At 38.4% G+C, this 24201-nt stretch overlaps 1 protein-coding gene across 4 annotated transcripts; it reads right to left on the bottom strand.

The window, feature by feature from the left end:
- Positions 1–1171: 1171 nt before the first annotated feature.
- Positions 1172–23771, bottom strand: adcyap1r1a (adenylate cyclase activating polypeptide 1a (pituitary) receptor type I). Of its 4 annotated transcripts, none has more exons than XM_034887790.1 (15): positions 23260–23771; positions 17920–18078; positions 14686–14782; positions 10451–10561; positions 10234–10334; positions 10037–10134; positions 9638–9770; positions 8275–8428; positions 7818–7878; positions 7046–7115; positions 6837–6928; positions 6609–6692; positions 4156–4285; positions 2953–2994; positions 1172–2410 (listed from the first exon to the last, which is right to left on the bottom strand). In XM_034887790.1, the coding sequence occupies exons 2-15, from the start codon at positions 17959–17961 to the stop codon at positions 2186–2188; spliced, it is 1440 nt and encodes a 479-aa protein (XP_034743681.1). In that variant the 5' UTR covers positions 17962–18078; positions 23260–23771; the 3' UTR covers positions 1172–2185. The 4 variants fall into 4 exon arrangements, with proteins under 4 accessions (XP_034743681.1, XP_034743682.1, XP_034743683.1 ...); XM_034887791.1 differs by having other exon boundaries at positions 1172–2397; positions 23260–23766; XM_034887792.1 differs by lacking the exon at positions 6609–6692 and having other exon boundaries at positions 23260–23769.
- Positions 23772–24201: the final 430 nt, after the last annotated feature.

The following is a 24201-nucleotide window of genomic DNA, read 5'->3' as shown; positions in this document are numbered from 1 at the left end:
CCAACATTATTCTTTGTTAGCTTAGTTTGTGAACAAACAAAAAAGACAGAAAGAGAAAATGGGCAACACTCTGTGATTGTCAAAAGCTGTCACATTAAAGCATTTTGTGTTGACCGTTACAACATATATTGTTTTGAAGCTGTTTTTGTGTTTGACGTTGGTGCTGAATTGAAACGGACTATCTTGAATAGATGATAGCAGTTATGTGGAGCTATTACACAACTCTTGTCAAACTCCTCATGAAAAAAATAACAAAGCAGGACTCTTCTGGCTCACTTAAAGAATTGTAATACAATCCACAATAAAAACACACCATTCTATACATTCTCTGCAGGAAATGACTGGTACTACAACTTTAAAATATCTGTTTAATGTACTGGAAATAGAAGTAATAACTATTTGAGACTGACTATAGGCACTTTGGAATATGAGTGTCAGAGATGATTAATTACTTCTTTTTTTAAATGAAGAGCAATTTATTATGGCACGATGGGTTGAAGCTTAGAGGAAAGAGGACAAAGACATAGAGTCCTGTTATTTTTAAGATCATGCTGAGGATTTGATTTTTGCTGCTTACAATACAATGCTGTACATATAAACTCATGGCACTATGGGGAGCTTTGGGTAAAAGCATCCACTAAATGGCACGTTATGTTCACAGTCTGCAAGAAGTCTGTGAGAGGGAAATCAACTGGAGGAAACTACTGACACTAGCTTTGAGGACACATCATAAATCCCACTTTTCTTGGCAAGACACGACCTGCGTAGCAGCTGAGTGGTTAGGCAAGATGGTTAAGGGTAGGCATTGACCTTGAGTCTTCAGGGTCAGGATGGCCCAATTTGTTTGGGGACAGGACCTGAATGTGGGAGCATGGACGCCTGGCCAATAGCACTTCAATGCTACGCAGGGCGTGACACGCAAGGTCACCAGAATCAGGGGGATAGAAAGTAGGGAAGGGGCCTTGACCCCCCCCCACAGTTTACACCCCTGGCCGGATTTGGCTTTGCAGCTGGTGTGACTCCATTGCCAGATGGTCTATAGTTTGTCTTGTGATCATTTAAAACAATTCAAAGTCAAATCAAAAATCTTCTTAAAAAGTCAAATTTGTATGAGTTGTGAGCACTTCAAGCTAAGCCTGATTTTACTTTCTTAGATGCTTTAGTTTGAATATTTTTAGAAGCCTGAAGACATCAAAGTATCTGGTTTTACATGAAAAATAGCTAATAAACACAATTTAATGGCAAAAAATGTTGATTTTCTTTTTTAAGTTGTATCTGACATGTCACAACCCCTCAGATTAAACCACTGACCTACAGTGCTCATTCATTTTGGCACTATGTTCTTTCAAATACTGTTTAGTCAATATAAAAAAATTGTCAGAATATAGGGGGTGGAAACTTTGGGGTCCTAAGGATGTGTGACGAAATCTACAGATTTGGGCTCCAGTTGCTTTTGTTTGTAAAAGGTCATTACAATACTGCGTTCCTGATCGTAATGGTAATTATTTACAAAGTCCATGAGCCCCCCTATTTATCTTTTGACATACTCTGTACTTACGGCTGATTGTAGAAAAATGTGTTTAAATTTAAGATGAAACATTTAAACAATGAGCATTTGTACAAGCAAGGCGAACGCGGTTGTTATTTAACTTTGGACTGCAAAAGATCCTGTAAGAGGATCCAGTCAGGCAACCTGTATGGCACTGTGAAGCACATCTACTTGAAACACAAACGACTCCCTACATTTGATGTTTAACTGTTCACAATTTTTTTTTTTCTTTTTTTTTACAGTTGGTACCATTTTTGCCAACAACACTCAATCAGTGTTATTTAAAACATTTTAAATAGAAAACATTGGTAGAAAGGGAATTTCTATTAAGTTTCTGTTTTAATCTATGTAGTGGAATTTGTCAGTTAAGATGTCAAGATATCAATCATTAATCAGGAAAGATCGCAATCAGAGTCAACTAAAATACTAAAATGATATTGTATATCCAAATGAGGTTATAAAGTATGAAAGTCAGCTATGCACCTCTAAAGAATCTCCAGTAAATGCTTTCAGAAACATCTCATTTTCGGAAGGCCTACCTATAGAATGTAAGAGTTATGAGGGACCACTTTGTTCTGCTCTGGTTGGTCTGGACGTACATAAGCGGAACGGCACCTTAAAGTTGACTCCTGCCAATCAGACGCTCAGGTTGGGAGGCTGATGTTGACATTCTCCGCCAGTGGGCTGGACATGCGAATCTGGGAGCTGCTCTTGCTGAGGATCGACAGCTGAGTCCCGCCGTTCACTCCACTGCTGGCCAACGAAGGGTGCCTTTGCTGCTTCAGGTCCACAGCAAAGTACCTGTTCACTGTCCAGCTGCGCCATTTCCTCTTGATCTCCGACTGCACCTTCAGGGAGAAACTTCACAAGGTCATTTTTTTAATGTACTTTAAGCTGTACCAGCTCCAGTGGGTGACAGTTTAAGACATTAGGTGTGTATTAATATATTTGTCAATATGTATTATTCCTGGTTATAAAGGTTATATAATATAAACTATAATATCCACTTAAATTTAATTAATTTGAGTCTTGCAGTTGTATATTATATATGGGATATGGTTTGTATAATATAAAGTTTTCATCAGGAGGAGACAGGTTATATATATATATAAATGTAAATTCTGTGTTAAAAGTAGTTGTTAGGCTTAGTAATTATTGTAATTAAATTGGTAACACTTTTAAGGTACACAAAAGCGTAGTTAGTTACTGAGGAACAAATGAGGAGCGAATGAGGAATGACTGGTTAGTTAATGAGAAGTTTCTAAGTGACTGGGACTCAGGCAACGAGTAGATACTGATAAACAGACGGATAATCAGTTCACATATTTAGAGACATTTATCCTAAAATGTGCTCATGTGCATCAAAAATGCATTTCTGTTTATGAAAAGGGACCAAAGCTTACCTCTCCATTGAGGAAACAGTAGAGGACAGCTACAACAAAGCCCTGAGGAGGAAAAAAGAGACAAAAAATAAGAGAAAAACAGATTAAGATTCATGAAAAACTGCACTCACTACATTGTGAGGAAGGACACACCCTCAAACGTTCAGTCATCTAGTTATACTACAAAATGCTGTGTGCTGACAGCTCTAAAGATGTATCTGTTTAAAAAACTTCAACTTCAGTACCCAGGGATTGTAAAGTGCAGTCAGTAAACTGCACATCATGTCGACCAGTCTGTAACATTTTCTATAAAAGGAATATGGAGCTGCTGTTCAGGAGGCAGAGTGTATTTCCCTCTAAAGATTTTTGCCATTTCTATGTTTGCAGAAGGGTCCACATCCTATAATTAATTCCTACAAATTGGCAGAAATAATAGGAAGAGAATGATTGTATTGCCAATGTTGGTAAATGTTAGTATTTTTTTTTTTTTTTGCATAATGCTGTGTCTTCAGGCAGTTACACATGTTTAATAGAAGATTTAGATGTTTCATAAAAAACTGAAAGCATAACATTTAGGGCTGCAACTTAAGTTTGTTTGTGGTGTAAATGAAAAAGGTAAAATTATTCATCGAATTACATTGTAAATAAAATGTAAGACCAAATTTAAAAGATCCGATCACAGTTTCCCAAAAGTGATTAAAATTGCTTATCTTGTCTTACCATCATACCAAAACCAAAATAAATTCAGTTTACTGTCAGATAACACACAGAAAAGAAGCAAATCCTCATATTTGAGAAGCTGGAACTAGTGAATGTTTGACCTTTAATTCATTTGTTTGTTCTTTTTTTCTTCCTGGGACAAGACACATTGTCCCTTGAGAGCGCTTCTATACTTTAGTTGATCCAGTTGTGGCAATACTAAATCATTTTTACAATGTTTTAACTTTTTTGTGATTTCTTTTGTATTGTAATGACTATCACTGAATTTATTGTCTAATGTTGTCATCGTAGTTTTCCAAATGTTTTTAGGAAAAACTTCAAAGGCCAACTGTTGTCCTTCAACTTTTATTGGCAGTGTGTTTAGCTTGCTGCATGGCTGTGGATGGGGAGGGATTTGAGTATCACCTTCACTCTCCTGAAGAGCCTCTTTATATTTTTTATACACAGATGATTTATAAGCATCAGTATGTTCTCTCCTTCATCATTTGGTATTTAAAAGCATACCTGGAAGGATCCCAGTCCTAGCTCAAAGACCAGTCTCTCTTTCTTGCTGACATCTTCAGGTGAGAAGGCGAACACAGTGTAGTGAATACCAAACAGGGGGATGAGCAGGAGGGTGGACCGCGCCAGACGCCTACACAAAAACAGTTAAATAAAATTTAAAAAGTAAGTCAAACACAAATCAAAGCCATGTCTCACTTGTACTGGTCAGCTGGACGTGATACAAGAACAGAGCTACTACTGCAATTATGACACATTTTCTGACTACTGTATAGTAATACATTTTATTTATTTAAAGGCGCCTTTCTTGGCACTCAAGGACGCCGCACAGGGAAATCATATGTTAAAAAACAGCGAAACAAATACTATGCATAATAAAACAGCAAAAAAATACTATACAGCAAAACAAATTCTATACAACAGCAAGACAAATATTATACAGCAAAACAAAACAATTACTATGCAACAGCAAAAAAATAGTATACAGCAAAACAAATAGTATACAACATCAAAACAAATACTATACAGCAAAACAAATAATATACAATAGCAAGACAAATATACACCAAAACAAAACAAATACTATAAAACAGCAAAACAAATACTATACAGCAAAACATATACTATACAACAGCAAAACAAATACTACACAGCAAAACAAAACATATACTATACAGCAAAACAAAACAAATACTATACGGAAAAACAACGGAATAGGCAGAGCAACAGACATTTAGGTGGAACAGGCAGTTTTAAACAGATGTGTTTTTAGTTGGGACTTGAAGTGGGGGAATGGGGGAATTTAATAGTAAACTTTTTACTTTTTTAGTCAAGCCACAAATTAAACAAATAAATGAATCCTGTTAATCATCACGTTCAGTAAAGGCATCAATGTATTAAAATGCAGCAGTTACAATTATATGATTATGTTTTGTGAACATTTAAATATAAGGCACAGTATTTTTTTTCTTACTATTGTCAAGAAATCCCATGAAAAGACCAAAACTAATAATGATTCGATCCTACTAATGAGGATTGCCTGAGTAGCCAAAGCCTGAAATCTTACTCTACTTCTACTGCAATAAAGCACCATTGTTGCACAAAAACTATTAAAAACACATTAACAAGATAAACTGTTGCAATGGGGGCAATTGTCAGCTACTGAAAATAGTTCCCACCAGATGCACCATTTACTCCTGTTTGTTTGCAGTCCCCAGCTTTTTATTTAGAAAATTACATAGCGTTTTCTTCCTTTTCTTTTTAAATTTAAAATATACATTTGTTACCCATTTTTAAAGAACTAATGGACATGGGGATGTTGTGTGGAAGTCAGAAAGTATAGAGTGATTGATTTTATATGATTTGTTGACAATAAATACAGAATATGACCAGCATTATCTTTAAAGATTAAAGATAAAGTTATGTTTAGTGAACTGATCCCAAAATTGAGACTGAGACAAGAAACATAACTGTTGACACGTACAATCTATCCTTGTAGTCATTTAGACAGTAGGCGACTTGTTAGCAAAATGATCAAAACCCATGCTCCTTGTTAACCACACAGAGAGATTCTTTTTAGGTCTTCCTCATTGATCTGACTGAGATCTGTGCAAGTTGGAATCTATGGCCCCAACCATGGCTTTGAAATATCAGTGGCCCAAATGTGCTGTGAACTGATTCAACAATGGTGCTGTCCATGGTGCTGAAGCAGCAAAAAGGTTTCTAATTGCGACTTTGTCTCCAAGTCTCCTCTAGGCAGTTTTGTCTTGGATTTTGGGTAGGGGTATAAAACCAATTGTTTATTGGGTCAATAAACAATTCCTTTTAAAAATAGAAATTGCCTACTACATATAGAGTATTATTTGCATCCGTATCTTGTTTGTGTCTGCATGTTGCAGTAAAACGTAGTGTCTGACATACACACAACGAATGGAAATACAAAGAAGTACACAACAAATGACACAATGAAATGATGGAAGGCACAAATGTGCAACACGGTGGTTTTTACAGTGAAATCCAGTGACTCCCAGCCAAGTATACCCTGAACCAAATCTAAAACCATACAGATTTGTACGTTTTCAAGATTAATCAAATTATGTGTGAACATGTAATATTGTGTGTGTATCTTTGTGAGGACCAGTTTGAGTTTTTGTAAGGATAATTTGGCTGCTTCACTTTGGACTAGACCTTTAAAGGCCTGTTTGTGGGTTAAGACGTGGTTTCGGGGTTCAGATTAGAGTAAGGTTTAGGTTCAGGTTAAGTGGTAGCTGTGATGATTACAGGGACTATAGACCACGCATTATGTCAGTGAGGGTCCTCCTAAGTACAGTATACAAATGTGTGTGTGAGAGAGTATGCATTTGGGAGTCCAGATCATTAAAACAAAAAACTGATGAAAGATACACACATACACACACATGCAGTCGACACAAGACACACCACACGCACACACTTACAGTGTGATGGTGGATAACTCTGACATCCTGCACGAATGCTGAACAGCCTGTGTGGGCTCACTGAAGCATTTCTGAGCACAGCTGCTACACAGCACAAAGACACCACAACAATAAAACAAAGACAACATCTTTAGGGACACATCTCTCTCTCTCTCTCACACACACACACACACACACTTTAGATTTTACATAATATTGGAGTTAGGGAATTTGCTTGTTGTAACTTACAGATAAATGCTTGATTCGTTTCCTCCGATGTCAGGGGACTGAAGCTTCTGCACCAGTATGATGATTATTCCAATGAAGAGGACAAAGTTGATCTATAAAAAAACAACACAAAACCGAAATTACGTTACAATTCAGCCAGTTAAGCAATGGATATGTGAAGAAAATAAGAAATAAGAAAACTGGAATAAACAGATCAGCATTTGTTTTACCATGATGGAGGCCACAACAGGTCCTTTGATCACCCACCAGAGGGCAGTGTTATCATTTGTATCCCAGCATCTGAAAAAGGAGAAAAAGGAGGAGAACAGCACATTTCAATAATCATTAACCTTTTCTCTCAACACTAAGTACAATATGTCATGCAAATGTTTATTTGTAGAATAAGAAGGATGGAGGGCAGTGTTAGAAGGGAGTAAATTACTTCAAATGGAAGCAAGCCTAAAATAATAATTAAACCTTCTTAGAAAAATCAGTCCAATAATTCAGAATGCCTTTTGTTTGCTTTCAATGACTAGTATGTATTTTCCACAAGAACTGATAAAAGATAAAGATGACCTGAACACAAGCTTGTTAAACGGCTATTAAAAGGTTTAACTTACATGCCAAAAAATTTTGAACTTACTTACTTAATCCAATGCAACACATCAGTTAACAATTTAATTAAATTTGTTCAATGATTTTATAAACATTGTCAGCATAAATAAATTATCTGTGGTGAAGGGAGTTTATTTCCCTTATATGTCCATCTAAATTCCTGAAATTGCAAATCCCCATCTTAAATTGTATAGTTGCCAAGATGAAGAGGAAATGTGTTATCTTAATACAAAAGTTTGACTTCTGTGTCTTAGCATCTCAAAAGCTTCTGCCTCTTTTCAGATTAGGTTCTCAAGTGCCTTATATAATATGAACAACATGGCTAACAGTGAACGTGCATTTTTTCCCTATCAAATAGTAAATCTAAAATTTGAAGAGGAGTTATACCCAGTGTCGTGAAAGTGGAGCCTCAGAACAGCCCAGACAGTAACACAGATGGTGGGAGTTCCTGTAATAAAAGTAATGATATACATTGGACAAAAAGGCAGTACATTTGTCATAATAATCACAGTACTTATCCGGTACACATACTGTATTATATATATACACATTCAACAATTATATATATCATATTTTTGTGGTGGTGACCCTGTTTACATAGTCGGGTATTCATTAATCACACCAAAGAATACTACTCCAAGCTGTTTTCAGAAACAGGAGAGGAAGAATGTTAAATGTGGTTACAGTACCACCCAGACCTCTCAGGGCATCTGGGACAAGTCTGCTCTCTGTCCCCAGAGTCAGAACTTAAGTCACATTTTGAAATTTCAATTTGAGGAATAAATGATTTAATTCACATTAAGAACAGAAGGAGAAGTTGCTACTTTCCACCATAACTACTCACCCCATCCTATGATAGTGTACCAGTAGAAGTAGCGTCTTTCAGGAAAGAAAGTCTCCACCAGGAGAGTGAAGAGATAAAGACCTTCAATAAACAGCCAGAAATAGTTGGACATCACACAGTAATGAAAGAAAATCATCACTGCTTTACACGCCACCTGCACGGGGAAACACAAGGGAGGTCTGTTAGTAGAGCAAAGGCAGAGGGAAATGTTATTGGTGTAGGTGGGACATAGGCTTTCTTGGTTGTTTTATCCTCAGTAAAATCATTTTGTTCAAAATGTAAAAGCCAAGTGTAATTATCAGTCTTTTAAAAGCTCAAGACAATAAATGTCAGTGTGACATATGTCCTCAATTCCTGTAAATCACAGTGTAAACAGAAATCGTTTTCACTGCAGTGAAGGGGTTTCAACACACTGCAATTACTTTCAAAATGTAGCATTTAGCCTCTATATGTGGATAAAAATGTTTTCACAGCCAACAGTAGAGACCCACCTACATGTCAGGTGGACTCAATGACATCATGTTAATGAAAGAGTCCATATTCTATTAGGGGTCAACCAATTACAGCACTGTACCACGGTGCCACAATGGTAACCTGTGATTGCCAAAGCAACTTAGGTTAAAGCAGCGGGGTTAAAAAGAAGGGCAAAGTAACCATTGATATGTTAATGAGCCTCTGGTAGAAGATTTCCACTGGCCTTGCTGAAGCCATTAGCGTACCTAATTAGGTTTATTTATCATGCCTGCTTAACAACACTGAGCAATGTGTTGTTACCAGACAAAGGCTAAGAGCTTGTTCTGCATTTGTAATCAGGGAGTATTAGTCGTCTAATAGCGCATTTGCTTTTTGTAAACATCTGCATGTGATTTAGGTTCATCAAAGGTGCATATCAAACAGGAAAGACAGGAGTGGATGTTTTTCAAGTCCTCTGGCTATGTACTTCTCTTTATATCTCAAACCGAACACACTTGATCACACTTCTTACGCATGCTTTCTGTTATAAAATGAGTGGCTGCACTTCAATGAAATCCGTTAACAATGCCCTCTGGAACCGATTAACCAATATATAATTAATAATGTAAGAACTGCCAAAACTCTGCAAACATCTTATACAGACTTCAAACCTGCAGCAGGGACCATTTAGAACAATAAAGGACTCATTTTGCAATTATCTGCTTCAAATTTAAATTAATTAAATAATTAACCTTGTGTATTGAAAATATTTCTTTTCATTAATAACCATACAAGCAGCAGTCATGGTCTTGTTGATGGAAAGCATGAAGAAGAAATTTATAAGCCACAGATAGTGTGTGTGCATTAGGGCTTCGGAGTGACTGCACAGTATATGAAAAAGACGACTAACTGTGTGTTCGAAGCAGTGGTCGCTGTCTTCCTGAGCGTACAGCACCCCATCCTTGATGAAGACTGAGATGGCTCTCAGGATGAAGGACACAAACAGGTTCATGTGAATGAAGTTCCTGGTGCAGTGGAGCTTCCTTGGGAGAAGAAAGACAAAATACATCAAATCGTATCTTGTTTTCATTCTTAAAAGCTCCGACAAATAAATTAAATAATACAGATGTAAAAAGAAACTGTAAATGTGAAAACAAAAAGCCCATTTTTGTGGACTTTGTCACTCCCATTGTTTTTCTTTCTTATTCCCACTTGGGCTACATTTTAATTGAGTTTTTACGGACATGAAAGAAAATTTGGAGAACAAGCCATGTATCAATGTTGAGAATCCTGACTTTGTGACGCTCACCTGAACCTGCAGAGAATGACCATGGCTGTAGTCAGAGACACCAGCGATGTGCTGTAGCCAACTGTGTACAGGGCCTTGACTGAGGCATAGTAAATGTCCTAATGTTGGAGGCAGAGGGTTAGTCACGTGTGCGTGTGTGTGTGTGTGTGTGTGATGAATGTAATATCAAAATTTAGACATGGTTAAGGAGTTCGTACAGGTTTAGTGGTGTTGTCATAGAAGAAGCACACATCCGCATAGTGAGGGAAGGGTTCAGACCAACCGTCCTCGGTGCAGTTACGACTGACCTTCCCCAACTCTGTGAAAATTAAAAATATACCTCAGGCTGAATTAAACTGAATGGAATTAGTAATTTAAAATACAAATTGGATCAGATCAAATGAGAGATGCAGCTGATTTGTTGGTTCTTCTCACCATCCACAGGGTCCATGAAGTCACGGAAGAGCTCCTTGCAGTTGAACACCACAACTTCACCAACATTGGCCGCCTGCCAGCAGGTCAGGTTGTCCCACATCCACGGACACACTGAGGAGACAAGAGAAACACAAACAGACTGAAGTCAGTGTAACACTCTTTCAGCATTTGTGTTGTTATAAAAGTGATGAAATGATACTGACGCTAATTGAATAGAATTCAACTGAATTAATTTGGAATTTAAGGTAATTGAATTGGGAGATAACAATGTTTAATTTCCAAAGATAGAGCATTTTTAAGATGCCCACAGGGACAAAATTGTTGAGAGCATGATGACAGCCCTCAAATCCTATTACCGCTGTTGAGGAAATGAGATAAGGCAGTCTCTAGTATAGCCTGAAAAACAAAATACTATGCAAAAAAAGCTCGTATTTCTGAGTGCACAGTATTAATTGAAGTTAACTCAGATGAGTGTATCAACCTTTTTATCAACTCAGATCCTCTCACCTCTGGATTTTGACAGCTGAACAGTAAGGGGACAATGCTCACTAAGGTTTTATGATACAAATCAACCTGGCACTATTAAAAGTGAGGGGGGATATATTACAGCCTCACTTAAGTTGAACCAACTACCTGGTCCGATATAAGGCTTTAAACAATGCAAAATAATATACAAAGCTTGAATTTAACTTTTTTTACTACTGCTGACACAGTTTGTCTGAGGGCACATACTAGTTGTCACTGTTCCTGATTGAGGACCTGATCTAACCCAATACAGTATCAATAGGCCAAACAACAAGAATCATACTGTAAACCCAGTAGGATTGCACCAAGTACCCAGGTTTTTTTCACTGAGCTCATCAAAAGCCCTGATCCACATCTCATCCATCCAGATCTTCAGTCAACTCTCTTCATCTCTTCACCAACACCACCAACAGGACTTTATCAGGGGAATGTTCCTGTACTACCCAGTGCATCACTACCCAACCAAAAAGATGACGTCACCATGGGGTCGGATCAACAAAGACTCTTCACTTATCTAACGTGGTTGATATACTAACACATTCACCAAAACAGACCGTTTTCATGTCAGGAAAAAGAAAGTTCAAGGCAAATGTCCCGGTTATATACAGCAACTATTACTTGTGTACTGTGTTTTTTAGCTAAAAGTTTAATCTCATTATTACTAATTCAATTTCACCACAGCTTCCAATAGAATATCACCTCCGGTCATTTTAACAGAGGGGACCGAAATCCAATCCCAATTTCAGCACCGCGGACAGCACTGTGGATTTATCACTCAGGCATCTAATATTTTAAAGTAGAGCCATTTTCATTGCCATAGAGTCTAACCTGCACAAACCTCAGCAAATTAATGGATCAATGAGTAAGGAAGAATAGACTAACATATCTAACTAAACAACCTCTCTGCCCCTGCACTCTCTCTCTCTGCTACTAGGAGATAAAAAGGGGAAGATGGCACGTTAACAAGGGGCATGCATTTTGGTCATTTCGCTAACAAGAGGGATAGCATCCCCTCGCAAATTGCCTACCGCCTCCAGCACTTTAAAGGCGGCACAACAATTAGGAAATGATGTTAATAATCAGGGTGAGGTTAAATGGCAGAGCAATGTAAGATATGTAATGCAGAAACAACATGAATTAGCTGTGCATGGTTAAGTAGTATAGTATTTGCAAAGATTTTAGTTTACTTTAGCTGAAAAAAAACATGTATTACAACTAGCTACAGGTAATGCAGCATAATACAACAGTCCTCCAAGGAACCAGGAAGGTTACAGTGTTCAGTTTTTGTGTTTAAAGTTGATTCAACTTCATGGTCATTTTGGAAGCTACAGTGTGTGGGGCTGTTGAATTGCATGTATAAATTGGTAAAAAAAAATCATTATGACCTTCATGAAAGTAGGATTTGTTGCAGGGCTGTTGTGTTGGACTGCATTAGGTGTAGCTAGTTGTAGCTAATGGACATATGCAGACACATTATTTGTCATGTGATACTATCGAAACTGAATGTGATAGTCTCCACCTATCTTCTAGTCATCTGCCTCGGACATGACCTGACTCTTGCTCAGCTCAGTTATGGATATTGCATCCTGTATTTTTAGAACTGCTTCTCACTGCTTTGGTTTCTCTGTCTTTCTTTCTTTTTTTCTTTCTTTATTTCTTACTGCTGTGTGTGTGTGTGTGTGTGTGTGTGTGTGTGTGTGTGTGTGTGTGTGTGTGTGTGTGTGTGTGTGTGTGTGTGTGTGTGTAGATCTTCCACAGAGAGCTTGGCTCTCTAATCTGTTTTGGTTCTGTCTGGTGAGCCGGACACAAAGCCAATTACCTTTTAAAGGGCAAATCTGAGCCAAATGAGCTGCACTGAGCTACAGAGGTAACTGGCCACATAAAGCACTCTGTATGCATCACTGGCTATCTCACACGAGATCCAACCGTACGCGGAATCTTCACTGGGCTGCAAAGACACAGCATGGCATCCACACACATACTGAACATGCATAGTATACACAAACAGAGGCATACAGATTTTCTTTTTCTCATTATAGCTGATCTTATTGGACGACTGAACGAGACATGTTTTTGTATTCTGAGTCACAAGGTTTAACAGTAGCAGACTACTGATCAGAGCTAATTTATCCTCATCCAGTCATTCATTCATTTATCATTTTCATCACTGGTCTGAAATAATAAAAAAAACATGTAATGAAGCTCCTAGAAAGTTTTGCATGTAGATGTGGTCCAAACAAGCTGCAAAATGTAAGTAGAGAACTATTCATTTTAAATTTTACACTGTGCTAAATTCAGTTGGATGTTGATTACAGCACCAGACAGCGAATCATTATGTAGCAATTGCACAAGGCCTGCCGGCTAATCTGGGGCCAGAGTACCTCAATTAAAAATATAATAACAAATAAATCATGAAATATTCTTTTTTGAAGGGGATCTTGACAAATCAGAAAAAGAGAAAAAGATCATCTGACATGGCTAAACAGAGCACCACCCACAGTATCTCTTTTTCTTTTATGTCACTTATAGTTTCCCTGTTCTTATTTTTCTTTTTCCCCTTTTTTACTTTTTCTCAAGCGCCAAGTCCAATTTCCGCAAACCAGGCCTTTTTATTTCCTCTCCGACAATTTGCTGTCAGCAGAACCACAGAAGGGTTACTTTTAAAAGACAGGACAAAATCAGCATCAGCAGAAGGGTGGAGGCAGGCCAACATGTGTTACTAAAACCCTGTTACTATACGCTCTGAAAATGGCAACACATTAATACAACAACAAACTGCGGGCATTGCAGAGGAATAAAGAAATACATATCAACAGAGTGCCTGACTTTAGTGTGAACTGAAAAAGTTTTTATTTTACTTTTTATAAATGAAACATGTGCTCTAACATTCCTCATGAAAAATTGAAACCAAACGCAGATAAAAACACATTAAAAGAGTACAACTAGTATGCGGTGCACAGGCAGACTGCAAGATCTACAGATGTAAAACAAGCTGAACAGCTCTTCTCCTCTTCTAACTTGTTATCTTACACTCTAAATCTTTTATGTTGCATGTTTTTTTCAAGGAGCCCTGTGGCTGTCAGTGAGTCACAATGCAGTCTGGGAGATGCAGTCTGTTGGGCAACTTTGGAGCAGCAGGAGGCCTGCAGCAGTTGCTAATGAAAACCAGAATCCATAGCCAAGAAAATAATTGCTTCCAGGAATCACAGACCAAGTTTCCTGTGTTTATGGAAAAAGAGATGTGAGAAATGTGAAATTAGCTCAGCGTGACATTACAGGCAGACATTTGGTTTGTGAACTGTGTATCACCAGATGGCTGCCTGTCCAGTATAGCCGCCTGTCAAGGTGATGTATTTGTGATATGAACTTGATAATAAACTGCACTCATCTTTCATCCTTACATGTCCCTTTATGACCTTTTCTAAAACGCATTGGACAAACAGAAAAATTCCAGGCTTTTAAGTATAAACACGAAGCTTGTTCTTTTTATTTGTTCCCGGAAAGTTAGATTTTTAGGAGATTAATGACTTTCATCAGCAGCTCTGTGTTTTCTGAGCAACCCAAGATGTAATGAATTTAATCACAGTAGCAGAGCCATGAAGACCACACTTCAGGCCAAGTTTTGCACAAAGAAGGAAGCGAGAACAGACACACACACACACACACACACACACACACATACGCATTCTCACAAACACATCCTCACTTACTCGATTCAATGTCATCGCTGGGGTTCTGCAGCATGATCATCTCCATGCATTTCTCGTGTTCATGCTTGATTAGGCAGTGCTCGGACTCTGAGGCCACCTGGAGAAAATAAACAAAAACACACATAGTGCTAAAATAAATATTAACTATATTGATACCAGTGTTGTAGCTGAGTCTCAAGTTCCCAGTGTTGGAGTCTGAGTCCTAGTCCGAGTCTGAGTCACCATTACCTGAGTTGGAGTCCGAGACGAGTCTCAAGTCCCCAGTGTTCGAGTCATCAATGTTGAATCTGTGTTGAATTCCAAGACTACCTACATTTCTCCACTTTGGCACCTTTAAAGAGCTGATATACTAATAAAAGAGGGTCTACATGAAACAAATATGACACCACTGTCACAAATGCAAAGGGAGTTTATTCATTAATTTTTTTCAAACAAAATTTAGCGGTGCACTTTCCAGAGCCCGTCTCTCTGCATTTTCCAAATGCTCACTGTGCTTGAGCTATGTTGCTGGTCACTGATTGCACGCCGTTCATCGTTCGACTGGTTGTGATTGGTTTCCCAAGATAGCGTCTGCCTGTATCCGTGAACGGAACTGTCTTTATAAACTTCTTTTAATAAAACTGTCTGTACACTTACAAAGTTCTCAATGCTTTGGTTTACATGTAGGGACCTTCATTATGCTACCTTGGAAGTGTGGTGCTATTTTGAGCCTTGTTATTTATCTATTACCTGAGACTGCAGTTCAACTAAGAAGTTTTTTTGTTTCTCAGCTTATTGTTTTGGTTTTATGTTCATCTAGTGGACAGAAATATGACTAAATATGTGTCCCTGCATTAATAGACAGATGTCTATATGTTGGTATAATGTCAAGGAATTATTTTCATATTTGTGATGGATAGCAGAGTGATCATGGGTCTGTGTTTGTGATTATATTGGAATAATAATATTAACTTTCGTTTTGTTTGACTCCTGATTTAACAAGCTGGTGGATCGAGGGAGTTGTAAATTGAAGCTCCAAATTGTGGTTCTCCAGAGATTTGCTAATTAACATCCAGTTTTGAGTGATAAACGTAAATACCTGCACATTTTTATCCAATCCCTTTTGAACTTGTTTCCCAGCCCCATATTCTGCTTCACTTGAAAATACAGTGGCGTGACTTAGGTGTAGTGAGGGAACCTTTTTACCCAGAGGTAGTGGACTTACAACCACTCTATAACTCTTCCTCTCGCTCTCTTAAAGCCGATCTCTGTTTTGCACCCTAAGCTTTCATGCAGCCCCCTGCTTCACTCTCACAGTGAACCGATAGGTGTAGATATGTCCCTGCCCTCTGAGCCATGGCTGACTCATCACTCTCTCTCTGCCCTCCAATACAAATTCACTCCTGTCCTTGCTGCCTAGATAGGATAGGGCATCACCCGACTGTGAATATGTCTCAGGATTCGTTTCCTTTATCAAGCTGCACGTGTGCAGAATTTTAACACACAATTATTTGAAACATCATCACAGCCATCTTTTATCTACTTTTGATTCCATTTCCAGACACTGGAACAACACTCAAACACTGGAACCTGGGCAGAAACCATGCCAACCATTTTCATGTTGTCAATATGGGATTTGTTATTAGTTTATGAAACCGACACTGACATTGCTTGAAAGGAAAGCCTCTTTGTACCCGTAGCAAGCTTCATTGTTGCTAAGCAGCAGGTAAACTGCTAGGAGCCAATACATATTGTAGGTGTGGCTTCCCACAAAGATGAAATAATTGAATGCAGGCTATTATCTGTTTGGCAGGAGTGCAGACAGGCCTGTAAGATGAAGTTGTTAAATGTGTTGAACATTCATTTATTTGTAAATATTCCTGGGTAGCAGATTATATGCGCTGTTTTAGTTATGTATTTTGTTTTGATCTTAACATAATTACAAACAGAAAGCACAGACATACCTGCATATACATGCATGCAAACATGGAGGTGTATTTCTGAAGAGTACGCTGCTCGAGCTGCCGCTGACATGAAGCACGCTTCATATTTACAGCAAAAGAGATATGAGAGTGCTATCAATCTTCTAATCTAATTCTCCACCAGAAAGCAAATAAATGTGTCTCCCAAAATGTCTAGCAATCAGTGTTAATGGTGCAACCTTTAGTAAATCACTGGGTTGAATCTTGTAGAAATTGGGAAAGATTTTGCAAACAAACTTGGATTTACCAAGAGCTGGCCAATCCAACTCAACTGAGGACTGTTATAACCATGACATTGCATACGACAGACCTTTATCTGTATTTAAGTGTGCTTCTCATTCTCCTTTCCCAGTCACTCCTCTCCCTTGAACAGATGTCTGTCCAGATAAACCGACCATTTGGAAGCTGCAGCGCCATGTTTCCCTGCCCAAGGCAATTTCCAAGGGCCAGATAACTCTGTAGCTCCAACAGCACTGCACAGCACAGATAATAAAACTTCAATTGGGCGTTGCAGACCACTGGCACACAATCCAGACCTATTTGACACACAATAAGTACATCACAACAGACGTGTATGCCACATCAGCCACTGAAGGTCAGCTTGAGAGTGAACTGTGCAAAGATGTCATCTGGAGAAACCCGTCACACATGTTTACTAAAGGTTAGAAAAGATGTTTGGGACTGCAAGGTTGCATTGTGAATTCATTTTTAATTTCCCTACCTACCATCCTTAGACTGGAACTGCTATTAAAATGATAAAGACATCATCATCAAATTAATTCATAGATTAAGGATATTAGTTGCATAATGTTACATTTATTTTCACTAGGGAAACGGCTGATGTGCTGCCACAGTGTGCATACATGTTGCAAAACCTTTCTATTCAGTGTTTTATTTTAATGAGACCGCTAATAAAAGTGAGTCACAGCGGATGGATGGGCAGCTCTAGGGTCAATGGGGCCATTTGTTACTGTTCCGATTCACGGCCAGTCGTCTTAGCACAGAGCTCATCCAGAACCTGTAAGGTATATACTGATGTGCTGGAATGGTGATTTCCATGCCTCCAGTGCCTGTCACTAGCACACACTTGCAAGAATGCACGTATATATATAAACCAAATTCTAAGCTAAAAAAGAGTGGGCTGATGATGGAGACATGAACACACTCACTCCCTTATAACTGGATTTGGTTAAACATTCCTTTGTGCTCTTGATCCCCCCCACACACCTACACATATGCACAGTACATGGATACATTCACAAAAACTACTCACCAAGGGCAGAAGAAAGATTGCAGTCAGCAGGTAGCCTCTCATTGTCTCTTGTGAAGTGTTGTATCCAAAAGGCTGTGTGCGTGTGTGTGTGTGTGTGTGTTCAAAGGGATGCACTGAGATTGCTCCCCTCAGTGCTACCGCACCTCAGCTGCAAGGGCTCTGAAATACAAGACAGAGGAAAAAAGGTTCTGTAAGACAACAAACAATAACAACGTAACAAGCACAGTGTTACACTGCATCACTCATCACATACTAAGAAGCCTTATCCAAATATTCGTGTTAGTTTAATACTATGATGTATAACATTTTGAAACTCTTTATTGTTGTGTTTTGGAAACTTGAATATTGAATAATCGTTGAAGCTAACTGTAACAAATGTTTCAGTTTTTGAGATGCCAGTTGCAAAGTGTTTTTCTCCATTCATTTCCATTTTTTCTTTAAACCATGTTACAAAAGATATAAAAACAGGACTCTCACAGGTAATGTCACAGTCCTTTAGGGTTTTTTTCAACTTTGTTTCAGAAAAATCGTGTTTTGTCCATAATAATGGCATGGCGGAGGGCTCAAAATACTTTAATACCCATGAGCCTTGGCTGCAGTTGCCATGGAGAAGAAGCAGCTAGACCAAGGATGTTAAGAGAACAAGCAGTTAGTGGTAGGGAATTCCAAAAAAATTTGGTGCAGTTGGTGAACAAAAGACAGTGGCATAGTCGCTTCAAAATTGAACTGAATTAATTTAAACTGCAGGTTGTAAAATCTGTTTTCTTTAGCTTCCGCGCTCTGCTAGCAGTGCACATCACTGCATTTTAATGTCTGAATTAATTAATTGTCTGAGGGTTATGCCAGACAAGGTCTCAATTATCAGGAATGAATGGACAACATGGAGAACTGTCCAACACAGTCTATTAATTCCTGATAATTGCGACCTAGAAGGGCACTAACACGCTTAAACCATGGTCCATTGGCAATTAATGTTTTTTAAGACCTTTAATTTAAATTTTCTATGAGTTTTACAATCAAAATCTCAAGTTTTTTAAACAACTTTGTTTCCTGGTACATGTGTGGTGGCTGAAACGGGTAATTGTATTGTTTCAACAATTAGTGGAATAATTACATGACCATATAATTTATAAATATTTTAAATAACAGAAAACAACTACATTTGTGTAGGTAATGCATCTAATACATCTATATTTTATACTTAGTAAAAACTATATTTTTTCAGGGCTCCGGGTTGTGTGACAAGCGACAAGTAGCTCTCACCTGAGACCAGTGCCGACGCATATGCAAGACGCCAAAAATTAAAGTTACTGTTGCACTAGACATCGTGCCATGCCAACGTTGCAAGAAAGGTTTCCTAAATGTCATGTTTCTACATTTGCTGTGAGCGTACTAATTGATTGCAAATTTTGTGTTGATTTGAACTATGTTTAAATGGCAGAGTGGAGAGGCCTCGCTCACCTGTTTTGAGCTGGCTGGTGAATACAACGGGCGTAGAGATACACCATGACCTGTTTTTTAGGTCTGCTGATCCCCGTGGATTCCTTTTTTTGTTTCATTGGATTACGGCAAAATATCAATCTTTTTTCTTAATGTTTTATGGAGGGATTGCGCTTAGTTTCTGCGTTAAAAGAGGCATCCCAACGGACTGTAGGTCAAACACTGATTGTTCACTGTTAGGCTACATTTTAAATGAATCTAAGTGCTGGGGCATTCCTCCACCGTCTGTCTATTGTTCCAAGACAGCTGTGCCATGATTGAATTTCATAAGGGTGAATTGTTACACAAATTGTTAGAATGTAATTTAAAATCTCCTTTAAAAATAAACATATGCTTATTTAGCATGGATGTTTTGTCCACATGTGTTCGTGCTGTGTTCCCCAAGTGGTAGGACAGGTCTCGGCTGCTACAACAGGGTTGTTGTTTTTGGCTGGAATGTCAAACTCCGCTTATGGAGGACCAGTGTAAATTACTTCTTGCAGCTTGTGTGTTAGCATCATCCTGTGGTGTTCATGGGACGAGGTAATCAAGGACAACACTCAGCATTGTAAATACAATAATGATTTTTTTTTCATTCACGGTAGCGGTGATGGTGATGGTGATGGTAAACAGACAGTTTCACTGGGACTACTAATAATGGACGCCATGCAGCCAATCAGAATTGAGTATTCACCCAGACCATGGTAAAAGCTTTGTGATTGGATGTTTCTTGTCGAAAGGCACCTTAGGAGTTGTAGCAATATTCTAGAGACGTTTTTGTGTACACAATAGTGTATCTTCAACTTTTTCTCAATTAAACAGATTTTTTCTGACACAGCTTTTAATCTTTTGTACTGGTGCTTGCAAAAAGAGAGTTCATGCTGATGCAACCAGTTGAAGTTGAACTTTGAGTCACATTAACATTGTCTTTGAGAAAAAAGGAATGAGAATTTTACTTCCGGAACCAAGGACCCCCAAAATGTTTTTTTTTTGCAGCTCTATAGCTCTCAATCAAAATTAGTCTGTAGGACAAGATGATACATTAACCTGTAACTTTATACTTTGTGATATTAAACATTTGACATAGAGTTAATTGGCTTCTTAGGATCACACTAAACTAGTTATTTGTAAAAGAGTAGATTGCTGCTTTACTGCAGGCTGAAAAAAACTACTGTGTGGTTAATTTGTAATACTATTACGAGGAAGCTGAAATGAAAAATGTTCCAAAAACGGCACTGAAATGCTACCTGAGGCATTCATTCATAGAGTGGAGGCATGTTATAAAAAATAATAGCTTTCCACAAACACATTTTACAAATGATTACACAAACACACCGTGTAAGAGTAGGTGTCCACATTTTTAATTAGCTTGAATATTTACTTTAAGAATAAAAATATGTATGCAAGCACATGGCATCTTTTTATATTATGCTAATTTATGCCATAATGTAAAAAAAGTGTACTTTTTTATACTTTAAATCTTCAACCGGTAAAACTGGTGATATAGAAGCCCCAATCAGTTTGAGAACCTATTTTATTATGATTTGCTGCGTTTCCTTGTCTTATGTGAGAGTAAAATTAAAATATTTAGGTTTGGGGGTGTTGGTCATGCAAAATAGGCAATTTGATAAGATTGAAAATAATGAACATTTTAAAAATATTTTCTGATGTTTTAGAGACCAAACAACTAATCGATTAATTAAGGAAGTAGTCAGAAGATAGTCAATCTTCTGATTATTGACTTGAATGGACATAACTGTCGGTCACAGCCACATTTTTTTCACTGCATTGTCTTCAGCTCACACATAAACAAACACACCTCTTCAGTGGGTATATGCATCACCTTATATCTCATCCCAACAGAGTCCTACACTCATAAAACCCCCTCTCTCAAATCACAAAGGAGTAAGGTAATTTGTTGTTTTTCACTGAGGTTATGTATGACCACAAAAATATGTCATCACTCGCACTAAATTAAAGCCGAATGTGGAACAAAAAAAGGACAAGTTGATTTCCAAAGACAAGAAATTGGGAAGGATTGCATAAATTTCCTTTAAGATAATAAACTTAATATGCCTCTGGTCAGACTTTTAACCCCTCCCCCAACACCCCTCTTTTCATGTCTTACTCATCCACACAGCTTCCTGAAAACACGATGATTCACTGTAAAACACAAAGCACACTGGCCAACACACACACACACACACACACACACAAAATACACACACAAGCTAGCTAAGCTAATTCATGCACAGCCATTCCTCTGTGTGTCCCCTCCCCAGTACTGAATCCAATTACCTCTAAAGCATCTCTTGGATGCTTTATCAAGTAAGAGGACAGACCATGCTCAGAGGAAAAACCCTGAGATACAGAGTATGTGTCAAGTAGGAACAAAATCCGCCTGTCGGAATGCATGTTTAAACAGAAAATCACACAGAAACAGACATTAGGAAAACAGACAGAAAGACAAAGAGGAACCTGTCAGACGATTAGCTCAATTTCTCTCCATCTCTTTAACCCAAAATGTCACAGCAGCCATGTTGCTGAAGCCTCCAATTGAAGTAAAAACAAGCAAACAGTCCTTGGTATTTAGAACTAATCTATATGGCTTCTGTATAGAGGAAGCACTGGTACAGGAAAAAAGAGAATGGGCTAAACATCAAAACTATCCTGTGGGATAGAAAGCAAGAGAGCCTTTGCTTTGCTCAGCACACGGTACATGTGTAAGAATCTGTGAAGCTTTAAAGTGAGGGGGATTTAGAGAAATATCCTATGAAAATAAAGGAAATTAAGCACTAAATGTGTGTTTCTACAGAATGACTGATTGTATTGTTTGTTTTATCCAGTATACTTAATGCGAGACACATGGTTATAACATGTGGACGGCATGACACTGAACCTGACCACACACCAACAAGAAGCACCCCAAAACAGACTCTTAAACTTGAATGGAAGATTAGGCAATCACATCACTAAAATCGGCACAGGGAGCACTTGGTTGTGCATTGTGTGTATGCACAAGATGTGTGTGTGTCTACAGATGCCAACAGAGGAAAAAAGAGAGAAAAAAAGCTCTCCTTCATGAATTATCTCTGTTGAAAAGGAATGTTTTTGTAAGATCTGTCTCAACACATCAGCTACCGCCTCATGTGTGTTGAATTCTTCTGAACCTTGGTGTGTTAATAATTAATTTTCAGTTGAAAACAACAATAAGACAAGATAATGCCTCTAATGAACCCAAATGCAACTCTGTTATTGCCTGTAAAAGGGGATTGCATGTTTCTCAGTGTGCAATCACGCACACCATGAACGTGATTAGTTCTTGGCAGCTTTGTGAATATGTCCAGTTAATGTTCCTGTGCAATTATCATACAAGCCATATATGCTGTAGGTTGCATTACAGGAATATCACTTTATCTCGAGGCTACTGCTAAATAATCATATAATTAGGCTACACCTTGCAACATGTCAAACGGTTTCTGAGAGAAAAAATGCAACAGTCTTAATTACAATCAATCAGTGACAAATGATTTTCCCCTTGACGGTGCAGAATAAATTGGCTAATTTTGCCCAGCCTTTTTATCCTTTATTACTGCATTGGTAAACGTTTAATTCATCAATGCGTGTGGGTGACCTTCGCATTGTAGCCTACATGGACAAGCAAGAAAATCAACACTCTCACTCGGAATTAATCACCAGCTTGCATTCTGTCATTTCAAAAGATATATAGGATATATTTCTTTTTCTTTTTAACATATAGCCTAGGGTTCAGTGAAAGCCTTCTCAATAGATCAGCCGCAGCGAACGATGTGAGTAAGAGCGCGCAGCACTCGGCTTGGAAAACAACTCAAAGGAACTTACCGATGCGTAATTTTCAGAGACAATATCTATACATGAAGCCATCGGTATTCACGGATCCCCGGGGAATACCTTGTTTGACTCGGTTTAAGACGGTTATCAGGTCGTCCAGAAAACGACATGTGCGATGCTGCTCCTGCTCCAGCTGCTGCTGTTGTTGCGGCTGCTGCTGCTGCAGGACGCACTCACCGCGTTGGCTGCTGCTGCACCACGACGATGTGGAGGAGGAGATGGAAGAAGAGGTGGAGGAAGTAAATTTCTTCGGGATTTGCACCTCGTCTGACACAGAGACAACAAAGTGAGACAACAGTTTAGTCTACAAATGCAGCTGGAGGAGAAGAGATGTTTTTAAAACGAGTCTGAACACCGGGTTGTTGAACTGAAAGGGGAAAAAAGCCTCGTAGATGCTTTCGCATGACATGCGTGTGACTTTGTTCTAGAAAAGGAACTATTCATAACACTGGCATTTGTTCCTGCGCTTCTCAGACGCGCCAGAAGGAACAATGTCCGGTTCCCTGCTGAGTGCAATTTGTGCGGCCACTGTGAGTCGGCCCCACGATGCAAGTGACTCACATTCATTACACATCAACATCTGAATTCCTGCATGTGTTTCAAAGTAATCCAAAAATGCTGGTAAGACAAGATGCAATGTGGCATTTTAGTCTAATCTTCCTATGAAAGTGATTTAAAGTGCCCGGTTTGGCCTCTGGCAATCCTGTTTACTTTCAGCACCACTGACAGCGACTATACAATCGCCCCAGGGCACCAATGAGCTCAAAGCAAAAGTCCATTACAACACTTAGTTTGCAAATAAACAACAGTCTGAATAGTAAAAGCTTCTTTAATTAAAGTTCAATATAATTGGTATACGAGACCAGAGTCTATGTAAGATTTCATTACAAACAGATGCCAAACAACCACAACAATGCAAAATGAACACAAATA

The sequence above is a fragment of the Etheostoma cragini genome, chromosome 12, assembly GCF_013103735.1.
Source record: "Etheostoma cragini isolate CJK2018 chromosome 12, CSU_Ecrag_1.0, whole genome shotgun sequence".
Taxonomy (NCBI): Eukaryota; Metazoa; Chordata; class Actinopteri; order Perciformes; family Percidae; genus Etheostoma; species Etheostoma cragini.
This window is presented reverse-complemented; position numbering and strand designations above follow the sequence as displayed.

What these genes read in the sequence shown, in the direction of transcription:
- adcyap1r1a (XM_034887790.1), bottom strand. Translation starts at nt 17,961, where the DNA reads ATGAGAGGCTACCTGCTGACTGCAATCTTTCTTCTGCCCTTG. An exon ending in ACCACTGCTTCGAACACACA is followed by an intron (nt 8,429 to 9,637) that starts GTTAGTCGTCTT and finishes TTCCCCGTGCAG; the next exon opens with GTGGCGTGTAAAGCAGTGAT. An exon ending in GAGTTATCCACCATCACACT is followed by an intron (nt 4,286 to 6,608) that starts GTAAGTGTGTGC and finishes GTTTTTGTGTAG; the next exon opens with GCGTCTGGCGCGGTCCACCC.